Raw genomic sequence first — 20,409 nt, forward strand, 5'->3', positions numbered from 1 at the left:
CCACGGCCCTGTTTAGGCTGCCGGCCTCCTGAGCACGAACAGGGGAGCTGTGTGGCGTTCATCTCTGCTCAGTAAAGGTTCTCTGAATGGACCAGATCATACGTGGTCTAGGTCTGGCCCGAACCGCAGCACCCACATCTGTCGTTGTCACAGGAAACGTGCAGAGTGGGGGGGGGGGGGGGGGGGGGGAGGCCAGTCGCTACAAGTGTCCGCCTGCGGCTCTGCCCCCTAGTGGAGGCCGCTCGGGGTTGTCTGACGCGGAAGGTTCGGGGGAGGCCGGGAACCCGGGCTGCCGCTGCCTGGCTGCGGACCACACTCTGAGAAGTTGACCCAGAGCAGTGCAGTCCAGAAAAACACAATAGATGCCACATGTGCAATTAAAACTGTGGGTAGGCTCCGCTTTAAGAGAAACAGGAGAAATCAATTTCAACATACCTTACATAACCCGATACACCTAGACTGTTATTTCATATAACAGTCTATAATCAATAACTTATAGTCAATACAAAGACAACAGGGAGTATTTTTCATTCCTTTTCCCTGCGGACTCTCGGAGACCTGCTGTGTATTTTTCACCCAGAGCGCATCTCAGAACTGATCACCAAACTCGACCGTCCCGCGTGCCTGCGGCCCGGAGCTGCGAAGTGCAAGGAAGCGGTGTGGGACGGAGGCGGCACCAAGAGAACTACACCTCCCGGCATGCCCGGGCGCTCCCTCCGACGCACTTCCTGCGCGGCGACGGGCGCGCCGGGGCTACGAGAGAACCACATCTCCCGGCAGGCTCCGGGCGCGCGCTGTGACGCACTTCCGGCGCGGCGGGGACAGCGCGCCCCCGGCGGCCCGGCGGCGGGAGCGAGGCGACCGCTCGGCCCGCGGCAAGTGACGGGCGGCCGGCCGAGGGGGAGCCGGGGCGGGGCGGCGGCGGCCGGCGAGGGAGCGCGCGGGCGGCCTAGCCCCGCCCCGGTGACCTTCACGGCCCGGGCGGCGGGCGCAGGCCGGGCGGCGGCGGCGCGATGTTCGTGCAGGAGGAGAAGATTTTCGCGGGCAAGGTGCTGCGGCTGCACATCTGCGCGTCCGACGGCGCCGAGTGGCTGGAGGAGGCGACCGAGGACACCTCGGTGGAGAAGCTCAAGGAGCGCTGCCTCAAGCACGTAAGTCCGGGCCGCGGCCGCCCCCTTCCTTAGCCGCCCCCTTCCCGACCCCCCAACCCCTACACCTTCCCGACGCCCTCCCCGGCCCGGGCTCCGGGCCGAGCGCTTCACGATCAACTCCTGCCGCAGCCCGAGGAGCTCGGGGCAGGCCGGGAAACTGAGGCAGGAAAGGTGAAGTCGCCGCGCGGAGCAGGGCCTCGTGGTTTTCCATCATTTGTGCTCGCTTTGCGCTTGGGGTGAGGCTCTTGGTTTTTAGCGGGGGCCCGAGGAAGAGGGACCCGCCAAGGAGAAGTGGCTTCCCTTCCCTGCGGGGCGGGCGACCTGGAGCTGTTTACCGCTGGCTGGCATGGGGTCTGGCTCTGGCCCGCTTGAGCCTCTGAGCTGGAGTCCCTGAAATGGGGCCGCTGCCAGACTCGTCCCCGAGCCCCTGCTTTGCCGTGGCCTTTGCATCCATTCGGCGGGTGGGTCTAGGAGAAGAGTCTCCTCGCTGAAAAAGCCACTTTTTAACGGTCAGTTCATGTGAAATACCCCTGTATAGTTGGCTCCTTAGCTTGCTAATTTTTGGAAGTAGTTCTTGCTGGCCGTGTCTCTGTAAACTCCTCCACTCGGGCAGGCTGGGACACCTGACTCCCGCTGCCCTTGGCCCGTGCGGTGTTTTCTTGTCAGGGTTTAGGTTAGTCTTCTGGTGCGGATTCCATGTAGTAAATTACACGTTTGTACTGTGGCGAGCGTCCTCTCCAAGGACGAACTTCCAGTTACTGTAGGAACTACGCACGAAGATACTTTTGAGTCACTTGGGAGTGAGGGTCTGTGGAGCTGTTTCGTGACTGGCGAAGGCAGGCAGGCATTCTGGTTTCCAGAGCAGATCCCTTTCTGGAACACGCTGGATGTCAGTTAGGATGCGGTCCTGGCCTCACATCCAGGAGGGGGCCAGTCGGGTGTTTTCGCCATCTAGAAACCCACCGGACAGCAGGCTGGTAGGCTGGGGGCTCCGCGAGCGTGCAGGCTGTTAGAACCAGGCCCTGTTGCTTGTCGAGTCGTGTACATTTATTTAAAAAAAAATTTTTTTTAATGTTATTCATTTTTGAGAGGCGGAGAGAGACAGAGTATGAGTGGGGGAGGGGCAGAGAGAGAGGGAGACACAGAATCCGAAGCAGCTCCAGGCTCTGAGCTGTCAGCACAGAGCCTGACGCCGGGCTCGGACTCACGAACCACGAGATCATGACCTGAGCCGAAGTCGGACGCTCAACTGGCTGAGTCACCCAGGCGCCCCGAGTCCTGTACGTTTAAAACAAAAGCCAAAAAAACCTCCCCGACTTGCTGTTCCCCCTCCCTCCCCCCAGCCCACCCAGGACAGGAGCTCCTCGAGGGCTGGGTCTGTGTTCACATGTCCAGAGCCAGGCTCTCTGTGCTCAGAACAAACCTGTGGATTAATGGAATAACGGGAAATGGACTGTCAATTCAGAACTGCCCGGACTTGGAGCGACACCTGCTGAGTCAGGCAGGGAGAAGTCGGTGGGTAAATCGGGGTGGCACTTGACTTAACTCACTAATTTACATAGCTATCATAATATTAGTTTATGAAGGGGAACAGGAAGTGAGAGCTGTCGGGCTGATCCGCAGTTGCTTGCTAATGAATTTCAGGAGCTCTTGGGGTTCATTAGGCAGCCAATTTGAATAAGATGCTAATTACCATGTTCCTGATACTTATTATTCCAGTCGGGATTGAGGTGTGTCGTGGGGGATTTTTCTGGCACTCTCCTACTTTAAATTGAGATTTTGTTCCACTCTGCAGTCTCTCCAGGTGTGGGGGAGCCACGTAAATCACGGGACTCGAGAGCTGAGTGGTCGGGAAGTATTCCCCCCTCCGTGCCCGTCCTGTTCTGTAGGCAGGACGCGCCGTCTCTCGAGCCGGTCAGAATGCAGTAGTTAGCGACGGGTATCCTCAAGTTGTGTACTTGAACGTCACCCGGGAAACCATCGCCTGAGTGTCACTGCAGCAGGCAGTGAGGCTCAGCCCGCCCGGGCTTCTGTTTCTCCTTCCCAATCTTCCCCTGGTGCACACTCAGGCTGGCGCAATGTTTCCCTTCCTCCTCGAAGGGGACGCTGTGGGTTCCCCCCGCCCCCAGTGGTACTCCTGGGAGCGTGTTGCTTTATTAATGAGGAGCGTTCTTACCATAACTCGTAAAGAACCTGATGAGCTCTGTAGCTTTTCTTTTCTTTCCACATCAGTTGGGGTCTCTTGTGAAATTGTCACTGCGTGACATGGCACCTGTTAATATGGCTATGAGATCACATGACGGTGTGTCTTGGGATGACCCAGGAGGTCACGTCACGTGTAGGAGGAACGGCCTCTTCACCCTTCTGGGGAGGAAGCAGCTTCAGCGGGTGTCAGCGCCCGGCTCCCGTGATGGGCTCCGCTGGGGCCGTCCTGCTGCCGAATCTTCGCTTGCTCGGGGCGTCTGTGCCGAGAACAAAGGAGCAGGATGAAGTCACGGTGTGTGCGGATGACTCACGCTTGTGTTGTGCTCCTGGCACGCCGTGGACAGGCTGCACAGCACAGTCTTCTCAGGGACCACATGAGGGTTGTTTTGGAAAATTGTGTTTCATAGACCGTATTCTGAACTTGTCAGATCAGCTAGCCTGCGAATTTCAGAGTTAGAAGGAGCACACCCAGTATTTCTGGGAGCAGAGCCAGAGTCGAATTCAAGGCAAGTGGGGGGAGGGTGGCATCTGCTCTCATAGATGTAGGAGCGGATCTTGCTGTTGGCTGGGCCCTTCTTTGTGCCCTTCATCCTTGCCCGTCGATGTGAGTGCACAACAGCCCCCCTGAAGCCAGAGTGTTCCGGGTGTTGCCACGACCTTCTCCTGCCTGGACTTCAGTGTCCCCCCACCCCTGCCCCGATGCCACGTTCTGGGGCGCCTGAGGCCCTGGCCAGTGAGTCACAACTGCGTGCCAGTCGGCCAGTCCCCTTCGGCCGCCCAGGAGGGGCCCCACCCGGGGCACCTGCGGCTTGCTTCGGGATCTGTGTGGTGGTCCCGTGCTGAGCGCAAGCCAAGGGCCGAGTGAAGGCTGGTCGTTCTCCTCTCGGGGTTTTGCGGGCTTTTCAGTGGTCAGGGCCCTGTTTCTACTGTCTGCGGACTCGCCTTCTCTCTTCACCGTCTCCCAGCCCCTTCCGTGCGTCTGGAAGACAGAAAAAGTACACAAATCATACTTAGGTTTTTAGGTTTTCAGGTTTTCAGGTTAGGGTGGACCTGCTGTTTTCATTTTAAAATGTTGCTCCAGATCTTTGCAGACTAGGGAGGCGATTCAGGTGGCCACTGATTGCCAGCAGGGTGTTTTATGTCAAGCCGTGAACCTATTTCAGGAGCACTTACTGGGTGGGTGGACAGATTGCTGCCCTAGGGATCAGATGTTGCGGCCTTTTGTTTGGCTTCCGCCATTGATGAGAATTCTTTGACTTCGTCTGCGCTCTGACTTTTTAGCTAGTAGCCAGTACATTCCCGCTGGGGTTTGAGGGTCAGGTCCCGTATTGTTACCATTATGATTTATTTATTTTCTGTCTTGAAATATATGATTCTTCCCCCCAGTGTGCTCATGGGAGCTTAGAAGACCCCAAAAGTGTGACCCATCACAAATTAATACACGCTGCTTCGGAGAGGGTGCTGAGTGATGCCAAAACAATCTTGGAAGAGAACATCCAAGACCAAGGTAGGGGCCTCACGGGGCAGCGGGGGGAGCCGCGGCACCCGTGGGAACGGGGGACCTGAGAGGCAAAGCACCCTCGACGTCCGCGTCTGCGTTCCAGGCTGGGACCGGCCGAGAACACTGGGTCCACTGAAGGGATTTTATTTTCCCTTTGGTACAACAAAGTACGCATTGTGGGACGTTTGTGACAAACAGCACAGACCGAAATGGAACGGGCGGCATCCATCTGAGAAACCAGCTGTGAACCTCATTTCTAATGCTGTTTCTGAGCAAACCCAGGGTCTGCAGGGCTGCTCCCGGCTGTATCGTGCGGCCGGACCCCAGGGCGCCGGTGTCCTGGGAAGACACTCCTGCTACAGACACGTCCGTCCCGTCGCTTAGGCTTTGCGTCCGAAGCGTGTGGGGAGAAACCTTTGGTTTTCTAGATGTCATTCAAAGGGTGGTTTTAATTCTGGGATTCTCTTAAATAATCCGTTTCGGAAGTACTGTTCCCAGACCTCCGTGGAGTGTGGGGGTCAGGCTGGGGACCAGGCGGGAGCTGCCAGCCTCGCGGCCCACGGCCCCCCTCCCCCCCGCACGCCCCGGGTTGAGCTCTGAGGGTGGAGACCGGCCCCCCAGCCTCCGAGAGCGGAGCCCGTTGAAACAGGAGCGTTTTGTGAGGTTTCCACCCGTTCTTGGCGCAGTTGTCAGGGCCGTGCTGTGTGTGACCCCCAGCCGGGGTCCCGCCGGGCCAGGGAACCTGCACGCGCACGGGGGGGCGAAGGGGCTCATGTGAGTACTCGGCTTGGGGGGCACCCGGAGGGCGCCCCTGCTCCTGTGTCCTCGGGTCCTCCGGCGCCCGTTCTGCCATTTCACGGATAAGGGAGGTAACCGGCTTGACAGACGTGTTTCCTTTCTAGATGTCTTACTGTTGATAAAAAAGCGTGCCCCGAGTCCGCTGCCCAAGATGGCCGACGTGTCCACAGAAGAAAAGGTGAGTCTCAGAGTTGGGAATTGGACGTCTTTGTCAGCAGGAGGCCCCCACACTGAAGCCCGCGGCCTGACGCGGTTCTGGATACCGGCCGCTCGCGGACCCAGCGCGTCCCACGGTCACAGTCACGGGGCTTCTCTGTCGTGGCAGAGCCTCTCCTGGTCGCTGGCCGCGTGGCTGGCACTCCGCCCCCCCGGGCCACCCGTCCGCCCCGATCTCCGGGAGCGCCCTCCTTCCTCTCCCCGGGTGGCCCCCGGAGCACGGGGAAGGGGTGGCGGGCACACACTTGGGCCCCCGTGCCAGGAGCGCAGGCTCGTGCTCGGGAAGTTCCTGGAGAAACGGGGGGCCTTCCACACCTGCGCCCAGGTGCAAAACGCTGCTGTTGGAAAGGGGCTGCTGTACCAATTTCACAACTTTTCCTCGCTTATCTTGGGGACAGAGTTTCTTACTCCTGCTCTGAAATGCTAGGGAGGGCGTTCACCCCCGAGAAAGCAGGCCAAACTCCGTGGGCCGTGGGCCTCTGAGCAGTGAGCTATCTCAGGGTCTCCTCTGGGACAGGCGGCACGGGGGGGAGGGCCTGGGGGCTTATCTGTGGCCACACCCGGCCACAGCACTGGCATGGAGATGGGCCAGCCGCCCCCCCCCCCATCTCCGGGAGACAGAACCGGGCCCGCCCCTGCCTGTCCCTGAGAACTGCCTGGGCGGAACGCGGTTCTCCAGTTACAGTGCGAGCCCTTGGTAACCAGTGTAGACGATGGGGTTCCCACCGCCACGGCGGCTCTGGGTAACTTGCGGCTGCGGACCTCACGCGGCAGTTCACCTTGTCTGCGCACGTTTGCAAAACAAAACATCGTAAGACGTTAACGCTCGTTTCTGTGAATTATTATTAATTTTAAGTGAAAGTAACATGCGTTTCCGAAGGCAAATAATGGTACCGGTCTCTCGATAAAAAGCAGCATCTCCCTCTCCCACCGGAGTCACGCACCCTAAAGGCAACATCTTTAACTCATTTCGCTCTTCCTTGAGCGATTCTCTTCCTGATGGATAAACAGCACGCATAATTTATTATTTCTCAGAATATCAGCTTTAGGTTCTTCGGCTTCTTGGTGTTTGGTGTGTTAGATCATAGCCCTGGTTGTTTCCACGCTGGTTGAAGATTTCAGGCTTTCCGTTAGGATTAGTGTATAATGTCGTTTTCTGTTAGGAGTGGAAGGGTACTAAGATTATCCTTTTTTTTTTTTTTTTTTAATGTTTGTTTTTGAGAGAGAGAGAGAGAGAGAGAGTATGAGTGAGGGAGGGACAGAGAGAGAGAGAGAGAGAGAGAGAGAGAAAGAGACAGAACTCAAAGCAGGCTCCAGGCTCTGAGCTGGCAGCACAGAGCCTGACATGGGGCTTGAACCCACAGACCGTGAGATCATGACCTGAGCTGAAGTCAGACGCTTAACCAACTGAGCCACCCAGGCACCCCTAAGACTATCCTTTTTTATACAACTTTCTCCTGGAACCCACAATTGCCTCCTCCTTTTCTTTTCTTTTCTCTTCTCTTCTCCTTTCTTTTCTTTCTCTCTCTCTTTTTTTTTTTAACGCTTATTTATTTTTGAGAGAGAGAGAGAGAGACAGAGTGCAAGCAGGGGAGGGGCAGAGAGAGAGCGAGACACAGAATCTGAAGCAGGATCCAGGCTCCAAGCTGTCGGCACAGAGCCTGATGTGGGGCTCGAACTCACAAACTGAGATCATGACCTGAGCCGAAGCAGGACGATGCTTAACTGACTGAGCCACCCAGGTGCCCCTCCTTCTTTTTTTCTGTAGGGTTATTGCTAAGTTTTTCAAATTCTTTGCCCGGATTAATAAATCTGTCTGAAAACAGGGTCACATGTGTGAGGCCATCTGCCAGCTCCTGCTGTCCTGGAGATGTCCCTCCAGCTCCTTCCAGCCGCGTCCCTCTGCCTCAGTGGCTTCTAGGCTTTCCCATCTCACCCCCTGTGTCCGAGCTTCTGAATCTTGTATATCCGTACGCTCTTTGCTGCCGCCTGCCTCATAACCACAGACGACAGCTTGAGACAGCACACAGCTCCCAGGTCTGTGGGTCAGTGGTCCGGGTGGGCTCAGCCGGGCCCTGCCTTAGGCTCTCAGGTCTAAATCAAGGTGCGGCCGGTGCGCGTTCCTCTTTGGAGGCTCTGGGGAAGGGTCTGCTTTGGGTGCGTTCTGGTGGTTGTCGGTTCCTACCGCTAACAGGCCGGGGTCCTGTTTTCTTGCTTGGTCAGTCAGGGCCGCCGCATTCCTTGCCTCACGGTCCCCTGCATCTTCAGAGCCAGTGGCAGAATTTCTCACGCGTTGACTCTCCCTCTGGCCAGAAAGAGCACTTTTCTTTTGAAGGGATTGCCTGATTAGGTCAGGCCCACCAAGGCGGGGGGCATTTCCTTTAAAGTTGAGTATGCTGCAGCCTGAGCTTATCCCACCACAAAATCCATCTACTCACAGCCCCCGGGACTGTGCAGGTGTGATTGCAGGAGTGTGATCTTAGGGCCACATTCGGAGTCCACCTGCAGAATCGGTATCTTCCGGCTGACTCGTGTGGCGGAGCCTGGCTTCCCTTAGCATCTGGGAAGGGAAAGGAGTCTTGCGGCCTTGCACTGCAGCGGCCAGTGGCTTCGGTGAGCACCACCTGTGTGCGTGCACTGCACGATGAAGGTGCTGGGCCCAGTGTCCGGGGTTTCCATGTGGCCGGCAGCGGCTGGTCGGTCCTGACTTGTCCCCGGTCCCTGCTCTGCTTCCTCTCCCCTCCCCTCCCCTCCCCCTGGGGTCTTCCAGCACCCCCCACCGCCCAAGGCTCTTGAGGGCTTTGGAAGTTCATGATCTGCGTTGATGCAGATCCCGCCCCCGGCACATAGAGTCAGAGATTCGTGGGTTTTCGTTCCGGAAGTTTTTCTGGATTGTTCTTGGACAGTGCCCTCCCCTCGTTTTCTCTCCCTCTTTCCGGAGTTCCTGTTGGTTGGATGTTGGCGATTTCCTGGACATCTTCCCCTGACTGCTGTGGCCTGTTTATCTGGTGGTGATCTTTTACGTTTCCCAGCGGTGTCTCCTCCGACGGTGATGGCCTCCTGCTGCGCCCCCATCTCCAAGGGTTTTCTGGCGTGAAATCCTTTTCCTCTTGTCGTCTCCTTCACGCTTCCTTACTTCCCCGTTCTCATTCGGGTCTCTGTCCCTCGTGTTGGAGGCTTTCCTCACACCCCGGGGCCTCCTCGGCTGCCGTCTCTCCAAGAGGCACCAGGGGCTCACCGGCTGCTCTCTCTGCCCACGGTCGCGCCTGCTGGTCCACGGTCGCGCCTGTGGGGTGCAGACTCGGCCCTGTTCCCTCCTCCCACGGGGGTGTGTCTCCTGCCGGGTGTCCTTGAAGCCGAGTAGCGCAGGGACTGGGTCTCGTCCAGGGTTAGGACAGGGCCCCCTTTTCTGGCTGCTGAGCCCAGGCTGCCTGGCTCCGGGGCTCCCCGGCTCTGCCCTCTCCAAGGCGGTCGCTGGCCGAGCAGGGTGGTAGAGGGCCACTGTTCTTGGCCTCGGATGCTCCCTCCCAACCTGGGCACTTCCCTCGGGCTCTGGCGTCGGCCTGGCCTGGTTTCCGGCTGGACTCCTGCTGCGCGTGCTCGGCTGACCCCCGTCTGTTTTCTGTCTCGGAAGAGCAGTCTCTATGGCTCCGGTTCTCTGTGTTGGAGTCGCTGCCATCTGGTGCGGATGTGCTGTTGTGTCGGGCGCCCCGGCACAGCCACAGTCTCCCTGTGGCCACGAGACACCGTGTCTGCCTTCTCTCCTGCCCTGCCGCCCTCTGGTTATGACGGGCGGGAATCGTGTCCCCAGAGAGCATCACGTCTTCTGTCCCCGAGGACGCGCACAGAACCCGCAGGGACCCTCTGCCGAGGCGAGAGCGGCGCCCGCCCCCTCGGGAAAGGCGCTCTCCCCGCTGGAGCCCGTGTTCTGGCTGATGCGGCCTTGCCTTTTCTTGCTCTCGTGTTCCTTTTGGACTTCCTTTTTCTTTTTAATGTTTGTTCATTTTTGAGAGGGAGAACATGCGCACGTGTGAGGGAGGGGCAGAGAGAGAGGGAGACAACCCCAAGCAGGCTCCTCACGGTCCGCGTAGAGCCCGACGCGGGGCTTGAAGTCACGAACCGCGAGATCCTGACCTGAGCCAAAATCGGGGGTCGGAGGCTTAACCGACTGAGCCCCCCAGGCGCCCTATTCGTTTCAGACTTTCTGATTACTTTTCTGTGTAGAAAAAACAAGAAGAGAAAGCCCCGGATAGAGAAGCTATATTCCGGGCCACCGCCAACCTGCCCTCCTACAACATGGACCGGGCCGAGGTCCAGACCAACATCAGAGACGTGAGTGCCCGCCATGGGCCACGCCACGTGCTCCTCACGCCTGCGTGGGGGCCGTGCTTGGGGAGGTGGGGGGAGGGACAAACAGGAGCTCTGTGTGCGTTTTTGTAGCTTCTCCGTAGACCTTAAACGATTTCAAAACAAAAAGGTTAAGAAGACATTGGAAAGTGGGACCGCAAAGGTAGATGCTACTGGAAACTACTAGGGTTTTGCCCGAAGTTTGGTGAAAACTGGTAGAGAGAAATCTGGACCCTTAGTGATTTTGGATGCGAAGTCCTGAGCTAGAAAAGCAGGGTGTGTCCGGTGTCCCATGGAGCGGTCCCAGCAGGGTGCACCGTGCCCCGCGGACTGGGACCTCGTGGCCGCCCACTCCGAGAGTGCCGCCACGGCCCTGCTCACCTCAGCAGCAGAGTGTGCCATCGCACTCTGCACGCCTGCCCCGGCCCGCACGCGGTTTGCCCCGTGCGTGTCCTCCCTGCGGCGTCGGAGGCCCGTCGTGGGAACGAGTGGTGGCCGGCCCCTGTGTCGCCCGTGGGACCGGGGACCCACCCCTAGAGGGTTCTGATCGAGTTCCCAGCAGTCTTCTTCCTGGTGAGAGCCCGAGGCCTGTGCGGGGGGGGGGGCCCGGCGGGTCAGGCTGCTCTCTTCCCCTTCCGTGCCGGGTGCTTTCTGCGTCGGCCCAGGGGCTGAGCGGTGTCGCCCGTCCGACGCCTCCCTACCGGGCACAGAGTCCTGCCAGTCCGGTCTCCCCCGCCTCTGCCTCCCGTCGGTGTCCGTGTCGCGGAAGTGGCAGCAGTATAGTCGGGACTGGGATGTGGGGTCTAGGGCCCAGGAGCGTGGTTACACCTCCAGGCGGGCCTCGGGCACGTGAAGCAGTTAAGAGCCTTTTTCTCCTTTCCTGCAGTTCCAGACGGAACTCCGGAAGATCCTGGTGTCTCTCATCGAGGTGGCACAGAAGTTGTTAGCGCTGAACCCGGATGCGGTCGAGCTGTTCAAGAAGGCGAACGGTACGAGCAAGCCCGGGTTGGCCGCGATCCTGCGCTTGGACCCGCCGTGGGCCCCGCGGCGCCCGTTCACTGGCCACGGCCCCCAGGGTCACACGGGGGGACGAAGAATGCTTTATGTTTGTGCTTCCGGTTGACGCGGGCTCCTGTCCGCACGGGTGCCGGCCGAGGCACCGTGTGGATTTGCTGAGGATTCGGGGGGTCGGCACGCACCTGGGACCCCGGGCCCCTCGCGCTGGCCCGGCCCTCACGGGTCGCCCCGTCTCTCGCCCACAGCGATGCTGGACGAAGAGGAGGACGGGCGAGTGGACGAGGCAGCCCTGCGGCAGCTCACGGAGATGGGCTTCCCGGAGACCAGGGCCGCCAAGGCCCTGCGGCTGAACCAGTACGTGTGGGCCACCTCCTCCCCTTGCTGCCGATGCTGTGGGTTCCCCTGGGGTGACGTCCTCCGTCCCAAACTCTCTGATTGAACCGTTTCTGCTAGATGTGAGTTTTTAAAGAGAAACCCCGCACGCACATCCCCGAGGTAAGCTAGTGGGGCACCTCCGTTGTCTCAGGACAGTGTGATGTGGCCTCGCCCCCGCTGGGGACGGGCCAGGGTGGCCGGGTCCTCCCGGGCCGTCGTTGCCAGCGCTGCGTGGAAGCCTGCCTGTGGCAGGGACGTGGCGGCCCGGAGCCGTGTCCTCTTAAGCAGCCTCCTACGCCTGCCCCGCCGCGGCCACTTGCCTTTGCGTCCACACTCAGCTCTGAAACGAGCGCCTTGACAGCCAGAGGATGGTCGGGGGGGGGGGGGCTCTGCTCTTGGCCTTGGACCTAAGAGTGTCATGTTCTTCATAAGCTTATGGCCCTTGCTTGGTGAATGGGTCTCTGTGCTGTGGCCGGGGTCTTAGGGGGTTTCGGGGCCAGGGCCACGGCCTCTCCCAAGGGGTCCCCAGCTCCTGCCGGAGAAGTCACTAAAGCCAGAGAGCCTTCCGTGGGATGTGAAGGAGGTGGGAGGCCCTCAATGATTGGCCTGGGCCATCTGGAAAGTCTCTTGTCACCTTTCAGCATGTCGGTGCCTCAGGCCATGGAGTGGTTGATCGAACACGCAGAAGACCCGACCATCGACACGCCTCTTCCGGGCCAGGCCTCTCCGGGAGGGGCGGAGGCCGCCCCCGAGGCTGCCTCCGAGGCGGCCGGGACTAACACGGGAGACGAGGAGCCCAGAGACGAGCTAACGGAGATCTTCAAGAAGATCCGGAGGAAAAGGGAGTTCCGGGCCGACGCTCGGGTACGTGCTCCGGGGCCTGGACACCGCCCGGCGGGGTTGGCGTTTGTCCGCGTGGGGCTGCGCCGTGTGGAGGAAGCTGGACCTGGTGAGGGGCTTGTCGTCAGGCCCAGGTTTGGTTTTCACTTGTGCTCACGTGAATCCAGGTGGCTGTTTTTCCTCCACATATTCATTTGTCACCTGAAAACTCACGATGGTCCTGTCCGCGATCCTGCCGTGAGTGAGCCGTGGGCTTGGGCGGGGACGCTGCCCGGAGACCAGAGGCTGGGGCGCCGCAGGACTGTGGACGGGGAGGCGGTCAGGCTCTGACCACCTGGTCGTGGTGTCTGCGGGATGTCAGGACCCGAGGCCTGGGCCGTCTCGGGCTGCACTTGGCCGGCTGACGTTTGTGTCTGGTGTGGCTGCCCCCCACTGTCGCCTCCTCCTGCGTGCTTCTGCGGCTCCCTGTTCTCCACTGTTCGGTCGTTTGACCAGGGTCGTGATTTCCCCTTGGATGTTTTCTGTGCTTTAAGACTGCGGTTTTCTTTCAGATTATAGATGGGTCATTTCGAGGTGTTAGGGCTCTGAGTCCGTGAGTTCCTGACTTGGCTTGGGGTGCCGTGTCGTCCGTGGGGGCTCACCCGCGGGCTCGTGGGATGCCCACCCTAGCCTATCCTGCACCTGTTTCCCTGGGTCGAGCGGCACCTCCCGCCAGGGGCCCGGTTCGCGCTGACAGCGCATGGTGTGAGCCCTGGCTCTGGGGGCCGACCGCTCCCCGCACGGCGGCCGGTGCTGTTCTGGCTCCTCTTCCCTCTGGGGGTGCAGACCCCTTCCAGGGTGCTGGGTTTAGGTACAGACCCCTTCCAGGGTGCTGGGTTTAAGTACAGATCCCTTCCAGGGTGCCGGCTATAAGCTCCAGCTCGTCCTCTCACGTGGACCCAAGGCCCACATCCTGTCTGCGTGTGCACGTTAGACCCTGACCCCCAGGCCCTGCTAATGCCTCCTGCCCCCTCCCCGGCTAGTTTGCTGTTCTGTCTGCTTTCTTGTGAGCTCAGCTACAGCTGAGCCCGTAGCTGGTGTTTCTAGAGCCTGGTCTGGGCGCCGGGCTGAGCCCCATGGGAGGGGAGGCCGTGTTCCTGGAGGGTGCTCTGTGCTCCTCTGGGCTCCGGACTTCCCTGGAGGGTGGTCTCACGTTGTCCTCGTCGGGCACACCACTGCTCAGCCGGTGGTCTTTGCTGCCCTCTCAGCCTCGTGACGCTGAGTGACACCTGAGGTGCTCTTCTCCCAAGACGCATGCCTGTGCCAGGCCTTCCTGTCCCCTCTTTGTGGTAGAGGTTCTGTGACGATTGTTGCAAAAGGCTGTCGAGGCTGACCCGGGACATCATCGTCTCCCACCCTTTGGTTCCACACCATTTGAAAGAATAGTCTGGAAGGACGGGAGTGTTAGTGTGGCTCCCAGGAGGTCTGGATCAGGGAGCAGGGCTTGGACTTGAGACCAAGACGGACTTTTCGCGGTCTCTTCCCCTCCCCCCCACGCCAACGCCAGCTGCGGGGGGACAGTGCGTGCAGTGCGTGGGGCAGGCAGAGCCGGGTCTTGGGGCCTGTGAGCGCGTGGACCCCTGGCAGGCGGGCTGGGGGCGTGACCCCAGAGTCCCCGTGCGGAAGGACTGGGCCATGGTTTCTCTAGGCTGAGCTGGGAGTGAGTGAAAGGAGAGGAAGGTTTTTATTGACATTCACAGGAAGGTCTCCGTGTGCTTGATTTAGTGGGAGGTCCCGGTGATTTTATGTGACCCGGGGGTCAGCTACCACATGGTGCGTTCTTCTCCTAGGATTTGCGGGGGGACCCCCACCCCCGCCAGCCCTGGGGTTAGGAGCTGCTTCGGGAAAGGAAAGGAAGTGGGTCATCGCACAGATGCTTTCTCGTGAGCTCAGTGGACACCGTTGGGCCCCAGTGAAGCATCTTTCTGGCTGCCGCCCCGGCTGACTTCCTTTCCGCCGGGTGCTCTCTGAGACACCTGTCGGGCCGGTGCAGCCTGGGCGTGGCCGCCAGCACCCACACCCGGGTGTGTGCGAGGTAGAGTGGTTAACACAGAAAAGTGTGCCAGGAAGCAGACGGGGACCCAGTTCACAAGAGTGTGGTTTGATCTCCAGGCAGTTAACTTGATGAAATCTTTTACTTTTGTTTTCCCCCCCAAATTGACCCTTTTAAAGATTGCACAATAAAAGTCAAGGGTAAAGCGAAGGATGTAACGTGTTCTGTGGTTTTTGTCCTGAAATCGTACATCTCTCATCGCCAGGATGTTGAACGTTGGGTCGTCGTTCCCTCTGAGAATTCTCAAACGTTTATGTTTACGGTTTATGTTTTGTTAAATGTAAGATGTTTGAAGTTAATTTTAGTGTCATTTTTTAAAGGATAAAACGTGCAGAAACCTCCTATTTCCCGCAAGCGAGCAGGATGTTTTTCTCCCCACCTCAGTCGGGTTTGCTTCCCTCATGGTCTCTCCCTCCCCCTTTCGTTCTGGGGACCGGGGCCCCTGCAGAGAGCTCACGTGCTGGTGGAGACCTTTCTGGCCACACACGGGGACAGACCTAAAAGGGTCTGATGCTGGCATGGCCTGCCCGTGGCATGTTGCTCAGCAGGCTTCCCAGTGTGGATCCGGGCCACACGGCCCGGCTCCCTGGTCCTCGGCGAGCGCGCACTGAGTGGCCTTTGGGTTCTCCTTCAGGCCGTCATTTCCCTGATGGAGATGGGATTCGACGAGAAGGAAGTGATAGACGCTCTCAGAGTGAACAACAACCAGCAGAACGCCGCCGTGAGTACCGCCACGCGTCCTTGTGCCAGCGACGCTCTCCCCTCGCCCGCGTCACGTGCACCAGGCTCCTGTCTCAGGCGGTCCGTTCTTTCCGAGGGAGACGAGAGGGTAGATGGTGTCACAGTATAACATGTTTTGCATACTGAGAAAGTTCTGGGCCTTGTTTTTCTTTTCTCTGTTTCTTTCTTTCTTCTTTATTTTTTTAAGTTTGCACGTTAATTTTGAGAGAGAGAGCGAGCGAGCAGGGGAGGGGCAGAGAGAGATGTAGAGAGAGAATCCCAGGCAGGCTTCATGCTGTCAGCACAGAGCCCGACATGGGGAACGAACCCACGAAGCTGCGAGATCATGACCTGAGCAGAAACCAAGAGTCAGACGCTTAACTGACTGAGCCCCCCAGGCGCCCCGGGATCTGTCTTTGTACGACCGCGTGCGTTCCTTGGCACGCACGTGAGTCGTTAGTTGGCTGAGCTGACCTGGGACAGGTCCCAGGCTGTGGACCCACGACAGCTGCCTGAGGAGGGCGTGGTGGTGGGGCGGGGACTTCCCGGGGATGCAGCCTGGGGGTTCCGTGCCTCTCTTCATTCTCCTCCCAGCGCCCTGTGCGGGTCCTGCCGAGAAGTCCCAGGCACGTTTGTCTGAGCCGCCGTGCTGGGATCTGCCGGCCGTGCCGACATCGGAGCCCCCGGCCTGGGCCCCTCCCCGGGGGCAGCCGCTGCCGGTGGGGGCTCAGGAGCGACTAACGTGTATGTGACTTTTGCGTCCGCAGTGCGAGTGGCTGCTGGGAGACCGGAAGCCCTCCCCCGAGGAGCTGGACAAGGGCATTGACCCCGACAGCCCCCTCTTTCAAGCCATCCTGGATAATCCAGTGGTGCAGCTGGGCCTGACCAACCCTAAAACGTTACTAGGTACGTGGGCTTCCCCAGGGGTGGGCCCCGCCACATCGCGTGGATTTCACCGAGTGACACCGACGTCCCTGTCACCTTCGGGGAGCTCCTGCCTGAGTCACGGTGGGGCCCAGCGGCCGGGCTGCGGCCGTGGTGTGGCGGCCTCCCGTGCAGACGACTTGGACGAGCTGTGGGCACCAGAGTGGCCCGTCCAGGTTGAGGAGAGCGTAGGCAGCGCCCCGCGGGCCGGGGCCAGGTGTGCGGGAGACACTGGCCTCTGCTCTTTCTGGTCGCGAGGGCTTTCTCTGGCCCTCCGTCTGACCGTGAAACAGCCTGCGTCCGGAAGCACGTATGGTTTTTGTGACTCGCAGAATAGTAACGAAACTAAGAACCACACATCCTTTTGGCTTCGGAGGATGGGATGGAAAGAGCCTGGGGATGCCCGGTGGCCGGGTCGGTTAAGCCTCTGACTCTTGATTTCTGCTCAGGCCATGATCCCAGTTCGAGAGTTCGAGCCCCACTTCGGTCTCTGTGCCGACAGCACAGAACCTGCTTGGGATTCTCCCTCTCTCTGCCCCTCCCCCACTTGTTCTCTTTCTCGCTTTCCCTCTCTCTCAAATCAGTAAACTGAAAAAGGCACCACCAACAGTGTGGAATTCTGGGCCCTGTGGGTCCTCCGGTCCCCTCCCCCACCCCAGGAGCGGGCCTTCATCATCCCGTGGGCCCCTCGGGGCAGCGTGCCTGTGTCTGTGCCCTGAGCCCCACCCCCCTGTCACCCGCGTCTGCCAGCTGCTTTGATGTCACCTCCACCTTGGGGCTTGGTCAGGGCTCATCCTGTGTCCACACCTTGCCTTTGTCTTGTCGCATGCGCAGACGTCCTGTTCGCGCTTCTGTTCTGGACAGGTGTTTCTTTTGGACGTTGGCAGGTGCGAGTCTGGTAGGAGACCGTCCTTGCTCTGATAGATGTCCGTCCTTGCCGTCTGTCCCAGCCAGCCCCTGGGGCCCCGCGCCGTTTACCCCTGTCCCCAGGACGGCTCTAGGTGCCAGGAGGCGGCGGGTGGGGTGCCCAGCACGTTCACGGAGCAGCTTCCTCCGTGACCCCTTCCTCACTGACCCCACGCTGTGTGCTTCCTCGAGCTGGCCTGGACGCGCTGCCGTCCTTCTGGGCTCCCTGTCCGATACTTGCGACTGGTTTCCGGAGGGTGCCCATCAGGGGTCCCCCGGTGGTTTTAAGGGCTGGGATGGCTGTCAGGTCACACAAGCAAGTGACCAAGTCAGACTTCCTTGCTACTCCGCGGTCCCGTGTGGCCCTGAAGCGCCATGAGCAGACAGGGTGAGTGCGCTCCCCGAGGCTGGTGCGCGTGGGGCCGCTCCACACTTCCGCGTGTGCTGACGGGTGAGGCCGGAGGGAGGACGGCACCTTCCAGACGTGCGTGACGCCTGCAGCTTGTGAGCTCACACGGCCAGGGTTTGCGGGCGACAGCGTGTGCTGGGAGACCCCTTCTGTCAGATGTTATTTGTAAGTCGTTTCTACACCCTACGTGGGGCTCGAACCACAACCCTGGGATGAGGGGTTCCTGCTGAGCTGCCCAGGCGCCCCTTGCTCACATTTTTAATGTTCGGGTTTTTTTGTTGTTCTTTTAAAAATGTCCTAAGTGTTGATATTTGTTTTGAGAGAGAGTGCGTGTGTGAACAGGGGAGAGGCAGGGAGAGGGGGAGACGCAGAATCCCAAGCAGGCTCCAGGCTGTCAGCACAGAGCCTGACACGGGGCTCAAACTCACAAACCGGGAGATCATGACCTGAGTCAAAGTCAAGTCGGACACTTAACCGACTGAGCCGCACAGGTGGCCCCGCGTCCGGTTTTTTTAAGTCCTTTCCTGAACACTGAACATTCTCATTTTCCCAATCAGATATCGTTAAATTTGCAACAGTGTTTTTATGTCTTTTCTGCATCTGATTATTTTGCCAGGATAGGGTTGGAATCGGAATTACTGAGTCATAGGCTGCGACTATTTTTAAGATCGCAGATAGCCGTTGCCAGATTGCTTTCCAGAATCGGTGCGCCAGCAAGCACACGGGCACGCCGCCTGCCCGCCCAGGGCTGGAGACGCGGGTGCCCCGGTGGGCTGAGCAGATCAGACGTTGCTGGGGGGTTGTTGAGGAGGGGTGACCCGGATACTCACGGCTCACCCTTCAGAGGCCGGTTGAGAGGCAAGTCCGTGGTACTTGACCGCGTGCCGAGAGCTGCGTCTCAGCCGGCCTTGCCGTGTTCTCCCCGCAGCGTTTGAGGACATGCTGGAAAACCCACTGAACAGCACCCAGTGGATGAACGACCCGGAGACGGGGCCGGTCATGCTGCAGATCTCCAGGATCTTCCAGACCCTGAACCGCACGTAGGCGCAAGTGCGGCCGCTCCCCTGCACGGCTCCAGCACCTGTCCGGGAGCCGGGGCGGCCCCAGCCACGGCCCTCTTCTACCCGCCAGCCCGCCAGCCAGCCGCGGAAGAGCGTGGAGACCCCCTCGGTGCCAGTGCCGCAGGCTGGGGGGGGAGGGGGAGGCTCGCCGGACCCCGCCCTCCGCACCCCACCCCGGGTCGTCAGGGCCCGGGGGCCCTTCTCCGGCTTTGATCTTCTGCTTAGACACCCGTGTGATGGCAGCGTGCACGGCCGGCCGCATCTCCAGCCTCCAACAGTGTTTACAGGCGTGGATGCCCCGGGAGGCGTCCCCTCCCTCCACAGTGTCCCTCTGGGCTCTGGACACGCTCTTTGACCCGACCCGCAGGTGCTGCTTGTCACTTGGGAGAAGGCATGTTTCAACCCAAAGTGTGAAGTCAGTGCTAACTTACGTAGAGGAAATCACAGATGATTTTTCTTTAATAAATGAATTCCCTTTTTGCTATTGTCCTAGTGTGACTTTAGCGCCGGAGAGGGGCTTGTGCACTCCCGACAAGGCACGCCCGCCGCGCCTGTCCCGCTCCGGGTAGTCGCTGCCCCCTCGGCGTGGCGGGCTGCCCGGGCTCGCGTCCTGGGGGCAGAACGGCGGTTCCGACTGGAGCGGACGGTCTGTATGGGCCCGGCGAGCGCTCCCAGGCCTCCGAGGGCGGACCGGATGCCAGTGGGGCTGCCTTTCCTTTGTAAACGTTACTCGCGTTGCAAAATGAGAAAATGGGTTAGCGCTTTGCTTTTTTTTTTCAGTGCTGCGCGTTACTTACCGCTCGACGCCTTTTTCAGATGTTTTTCTGAACTCGTCTTCTGCAGCGGCCCCACCTGCCTGGGCCCAGACCTGGGTGCGCTCGGCTGTCGGCTGCGCGGGCAGGTGCGGGCTGGGGGCCGCCTCGCTGCCCCGGGGCCTCCGCCACTCGCCCGCCCCGCTCGGCTGAGCACAGGTGTGGTAAGGAAGTGTTTCTTTCCACAGATCTGGGTTTTTCTCATTCTTTTGATTCGGACTTAGAACTTGTGGACAGAATAGTAAAAATCTTTACAGGTAGCGAATCTCACATTTTCTAAGCCTGAGGCGGTCTCCGCCGCGGTGCACCTGGGGGCTCAGTCGGTTAAGCTTCCGACTCTTGATTCCGGCTCAGGTCATGATCTCAAGCTTCGTGAATTCGAGCCCCATATAGATCTCCGCACTGACAGCATGCAGTGGGCTTGGGATTTGTTCTCTCTCTCTCAAAATAAGTAAGCAATAAAAAAAAAATATATATATATAGTCCCAGCTGTTCCCGAAGCACCAGGGATGTGCTTCGCGCTCCATTATTTGTGCCCTGTCTTTAAAGCGACCGACTGGAAGGGTTCTTACGCCTCGTGACTTTCTCCTCTGCCTCACGGCAAAGCAGCGAGCCACGGGGCCGTGGCCTCCGTGCCCCTGACTCCGAGCCCCACGCAAGGGGCGGTGCGCTTTGCAGTCTCCGTGTGGAAGCACATTCCTGGTCGAACCGCTCGAAGGCAACACCCCAGGGCCGGCCCTGCGGCGTGGCGGCTGTGGACCGCCTCGTGGGCCAGGCCTCAGGCCACCCGTGCACCTTCTTTTCTGTCCACTGTGTAAGGACATTGCTCAGGAGGGAAAGCGTGTCCGACCCTGGCTCGGAGCCTGTTCTCTGACCGACACGGCCGTGTTGCCTGTTGGGGGTGGGTTTCGGTCGGGCGGCAGCAGCTCGTGGTGCCCTCCCCGGGGGGCCGATGGCCTGTCTGGGCTCCGGCTCCTGCAAGGCTTCCCTCCCTGCTTGGGGACCTGTGCTGAGGACCCCCGGGCGTGGGGAGCT

At 59.7% G+C, this 20,409-nt stretch overlaps 1 protein-coding gene and 1 long non-coding RNA gene across 3 annotated transcripts; both read left to right on the forward strand.

The window, feature by feature from the left end:
• The first annotated feature begins 824 nt into the window (after nucleotides 1-824).
• On the forward strand, nucleotides 825-19,042 carry UBAC1 (UBA domain containing 1). 2 transcript variants are annotated; one of them, XM_081790987.1, is made up of 11 exons: nucleotides 825-1,151; nucleotides 4,743-4,863; nucleotides 5,760-5,833; nucleotides 10,096-10,203; nucleotides 11,105-11,207; nucleotides 11,481-11,589; nucleotides 11,689-11,730; nucleotides 12,252-12,474; nucleotides 15,177-15,263; nucleotides 16,030-16,168; nucleotides 18,430-19,042. In XM_081790987.1, the coding sequence occupies exons 1-11, from the start codon at nucleotides 1,014-1,016 to the stop codon at nucleotides 18,543-18,545; spliced, it is 1,260 nt and encodes a 419-aa protein (XP_081647113.1). In that variant the 5' UTR covers nucleotides 825-1,013; the 3' UTR covers nucleotides 18,546-19,042. The 2 variants fall into 2 exon arrangements, with proteins under 2 accessions (XP_081647113.1, XP_081647114.1); XM_081790988.1 differs by lacking the exon at nucleotides 11,689-11,730 and having other exon boundaries at nucleotides 830-1,151.
• On the forward strand, nucleotides 12,481-14,692 carry LOC145713040 (uncharacterized). The gene is made up of 2 exons (XR_014135998.1): nucleotides 12,481-13,269; nucleotides 13,301-14,692. It is a non-coding gene; the product is annotated as an uncharacterized LOC145713040 (long non-coding RNA).
• Nucleotides 19,043-20,409: the final 1,367 nt, after the last annotated feature.

Source organism: Panthera onca, chromosome D4 (assembly GCF_046562875.1).
Source record: "Panthera onca isolate mPanOnc1 chromosome D4, mPanOnc1 haplotype 2, whole genome shotgun sequence".
NCBI lineage: Eukaryota > Metazoa > Chordata > Mammalia > Carnivora > Felidae > Panthera > Panthera onca.